The sequence below is a fragment of the Agelaius phoeniceus genome, chromosome 24 (genome assembly GCF_051311805.1).
Source record: "Agelaius phoeniceus isolate bAgePho1 chromosome 24, bAgePho1.hap1, whole genome shotgun sequence".
NCBI classification, from domain to species: domain Eukaryota; kingdom Metazoa; phylum Chordata; class Aves; order Passeriformes; family Icteridae; genus Agelaius; species Agelaius phoeniceus.
Window position 1 is genome coordinate 8021586 of NC_135288.1, and position 3721 is coordinate 8025306.

The 3721-nt window shown below is 67.1% G+C and overlaps 1 protein-coding gene across 2 annotated transcripts; it reads right to left on the minus strand.

The window, feature by feature from the left end:
* Window positions 1-458: 458 nt before the first annotated feature.
* On the minus strand, window positions 459-2576 carry HES4 (hes family bHLH transcription factor 4). Of its 2 annotated transcripts, none has more exons than XM_054647858.2 (4): window positions 2147-2576; window positions 1962-2057; window positions 1788-1875; window positions 459-1470 (listed from the first exon to the last, which is right to left on the minus strand). In XM_054647858.2, the coding sequence occupies exons 1-4, from the start codon at window positions 2348-2350 to the stop codon at window positions 878-880; spliced, it is 981 nt and encodes a 326-aa protein (XP_054503833.2). In that variant the 5' UTR covers window positions 2351-2576; the 3' UTR covers window positions 459-877. The 2 variants fall into 2 exon arrangements, with proteins under 2 accessions (XP_054503833.2, XP_054503834.1); XM_054647859.2 differs by having other exon boundaries at window positions 2240-2573.
* Window positions 2577-3721: the final 1145 nt, after the last annotated feature.

Here is a 3721-nt window from a genome sequence, read left to right on the forward strand (position 1 = left end):
CCCTCAGCTCCGAGTTCCCAGGCGCTTCAATAGGGCTCCCGAGCTGCCAAAGAGCCCGCTGCATACTCGATGAGACCCTTTATACCTCCTAATTACCCTCCTGACAATAGGGACGGGCTCTCTCGCCGCTTTTGTGGGCCCGGAGCAACTTCTGTGCAGCCCATCCCCACCCCAGAGGCGGAAAAGCCGCGGAGATTTGGGGATTTTGGGAGCAGGTTGCGGGCTCGAGGTGGTTGCTCAGCTTCCAGCAGGTTTTTTTTGGGAATCCTTCTTGTGGCTGCAAAACTCAGGGGATATTTAACATTCCCACCTCAGCCCCATCGCTTTCCCCCCCCAATTTCTTACCCAAATCCCTTCCAAATATCCTTAAATAAGGCCATGAAGTCCAGTCCTATTCAAATTTTTTGAGCTCGTCCTTGCCCACTCTCAAACAAAATGAAATGGTGGGGGAAAAAAAATCTATTTCAAAGAGTTCCTTTATTGAAACACCTGCATTTTTTTTCTCTTTTCGTTTTTGGAAGTCTTCGACACAGGCACGCACACACCCACAGACCAACGGGATACAAACAACTTTGGCATTATAACTTTTTGAATATTCGTTACAAAACTATTTCTCATTTATTTTTTTCTTTTGTTCGTTTCTTTAAAAAAAGTATCTCAAATAAAGGCATTTTAAAGGAGTTTAAAAATACAAGTCGAGATCCCAACCTCTAAAAATAATAAATAGCACGTTCATAGCGAGGTCCTTTTCTTCCTTTCTGCTTTAAATCTGCTTTAAAAAACCCCAAGACATAACAAGGGCTCCATACAACGGAGCCAACGAGAGTCCGTTGTTATTTTTTCGTTGTTTCTGGAGACGGGAATGACTCGGAGGAAGTCACCAGGGTCTCCACACGGATTCACTGCGCTCTCCAACGGGACTCCCGGCCTGCGACGCCGGCCCGATGCTGCCCCCAAATGATGTCAAACCTTGCACCGGCGACGCCGAGGGGGTGGCGGCCGCGTTCCCCGAGCCGCCGCCCGCCGCCACCGGCACGTTGGCGTTGGCATAGAGAGGAATAACCGGTCCGGAGCTGGGCGGGAAGGCCGGGTTGGGGATGAGGAAGGCGAACTGGCCGTCGGTGGCCGGAACGAGCTGGAAACCGCCGTAGACCTTGGGGGACAGCGCCTCGGCGGGGTTCAGCTTGCAGGGCACGGGCACGGCTCCGGCGGCGCCCGGGGGCAGCTGGACGTGCAGCGGCTGCTGCGCCAGATGTGCGGGCTGGGCGGGCGGAGGAGGCGGAGGCGGAGGAGGGGGGTAGTTCATGGCCACGATCTGGCCCAGGCACGCCGAGAGGTGGCTCAGGAGCCGCGTGCGCACGTCCGCGTTGACCCCTTCGCAGGTGGACAGGAACCGGGTGACCTCGTTCATGCACTCGTTGAAGCCGGCCCGGTACTTGCCCAGGACGGTGGGGTCGGCGCTGAGCGCGGCTGGCAGGGGGGAAGAGGGGGCGGCAGGTGAGTGGCAGGTCCAGAGTAGCGGCCCCGGTACCCTGTCCCCAATCCCGGTGTGCAGCCCGGTTCCCGGTGCTCTGTCCTTAACCCCAGCCCCGGTTCCCGGTAAGGAGCCCCTTCCCGGTCTCCTGTCGCTAGCTCCCGTTCTCTCATTCTCAAATCCCCAGGCACTGGTGCAGAGCCCCGTTCCCGGTGCCCTGCCTTCGGACCGGATCCCCGTCCCCATTCTGTGTCCCCGGTTCCCGATCCCGGTGCCCGGTCCGGATCCCGGTGCCCCCGGGGCCGGCACTCACCGGTCATCTGCGCCCGCTGCAGGTTCCGCAGGTGCTTGACGGTCATCTCCAGGATGTCCGCCTTCTCCAGCTTGGAGTGCCGCGAGCTCTGCGGGACAACAGCGGCTCGCTCAGGGCTGCCCGCGCCCGGACACCGCCCGCTGTCCCCCCCGGTGTCCCCGCAGCCCCACTTACGTCCTTCTTGAGCGCGTCCAGGATGAGCGTCTTGAGCTGCCCCAGGCTCTCATTGATCCGCGCCCGGCGCCGCTTCTCCATGATGGGCTTGGAGGACTGCGGGCAGAGCGGAGCCGGTCAGCGCCCCCCGCACAGCCCCGGGACCCCCGCGCCGCCCCCGACCGGCAACCCCGACCATCACCGACCTCAGCACGGCCGCGGGCTTGCCGCCATCCAGCTCCGCCGCCACCGTTGCTGCGCCCCGACCGGCACCCTCCTCCTCCTCCTCCTCCATTTACCTTCCGGTGCTCGCTGGCGCTCCGCGGCTTGTCCGGCGTGTGGCTGGCGCTGGCGGGCGCGCCGGCGATGGGCGAGGCGGTCGGTTTCTCCATGCCCGTGTCGGCGGGCATGGCTGAGGCACGGTGCAGCGAACGGGTAGGAAGTGACCGGCGGGGAGAGCGGCACGAACCGGGGGAGCGGTAGGCGGGCAGAAAAAAAGGAACCGGAGGGGGCGAAGCGAGCGCGTGCGGCGGCGGGCGCGGGGCGCGTGCGGCGGGCGCGGGGCGTGAGGCGGCGGCGCCCCCCGCCCCTCGCCCGCGCCCTTTTATAGCCCGGCGGCGGCGGCGGCGGCGCCCATTCGTGTGAACCCGCCGCCGCCGCCGTTCCCACACTCGCGCGCAGCCAATCAGCGCCCGGCCCGCGCCCGGCGCCCGCGCGTCCCGCGCTCCTATTGGTCCGCTCCTCACCCCCCTCTGCTTTCCAGGCCCCCCTCCCTGCCCCGCGCGGGGCGGGAAGCCCCGCCCCGCCCCGTCACGCGCGCGGGGAACGCCCCCTCCCCTCAGCGCGGCCACGTGGGGTGAGGAAGGCGGGGGGAGCGCTGCGTGTGTGTGAGGGGAGGGGGGGTGGAGTGTGAGGGCAGAGCGCGGGCGGGGCTGGCCCCGGCACCGCCGCCGCCGCCGCCGCGCTGGCCCCGCTCGCCGCCTGCCCTGCCCGCCCGCCCTGTGACACCCGGCCCGGGGGCGGCGGCGGTGGCGGCGGCTGGCGCGGCACGCGAGGCCGCGGCCGGCGGGCGGCCAATGGGCGGGGGGTGCGGGCGGCCGCGCGGGCGCTCTGCGCTCCCATTGGCTGGCGGGGGCGCCGCTGTCAATCACGGCCGCGGCTCGCGCTCTCCCTCACGGTTCCCCCCCCGGTTCCCCCCGTTCCCAGCGCGCTCCCCCCCGTTCGTTCCCATTCCCATCCCCATCCCCAGTGCTGCTCTCCACCACCGCCCCCCCGTTCTCCCGTCGGAGCACGTGCCGGAGCGCTCCCGGCTCCCGGCTCCATGGGAAAACCCCGCCCCGCCGCCGCCCGCCGGCGGCAGCCGCCCCGCCGCACCGCCCGCGGGGCTGCCGCCTTCCTGCGCTGCCTCCCTGCCCGCTTCCCGCTTCCCCCCCGCTCCCCCCGGCCCCCGCAAGCCGATCCCGGCCGTGGCGGAGCGGGAGGAAGCTGGATGAGCAACCCCAGCGCCTTCCCGCACGCCCGTGGTGCCCCGGTGCACCGCGAACCCCCGGTTTCACCGGTCAGGAAGGGTCAGGACCCCCCTGAACTCTTCAGGGACCCCCATTCTGCCCCCCTCGCCCTTATTTACCCCCTGTTTTCCGCCTCCCGGAGCAAATCCCGGTGCGGGGTTCGGGGGAAGAAGCCCCCAGCGCCTCCTCCCACCCCGGCTGTGCCCCGGGACCCGCCTGGTTTAATGGGGGGCCTGGGAATTTCTCCCCCCCTCCTCTGTGAATTTGGCAGGA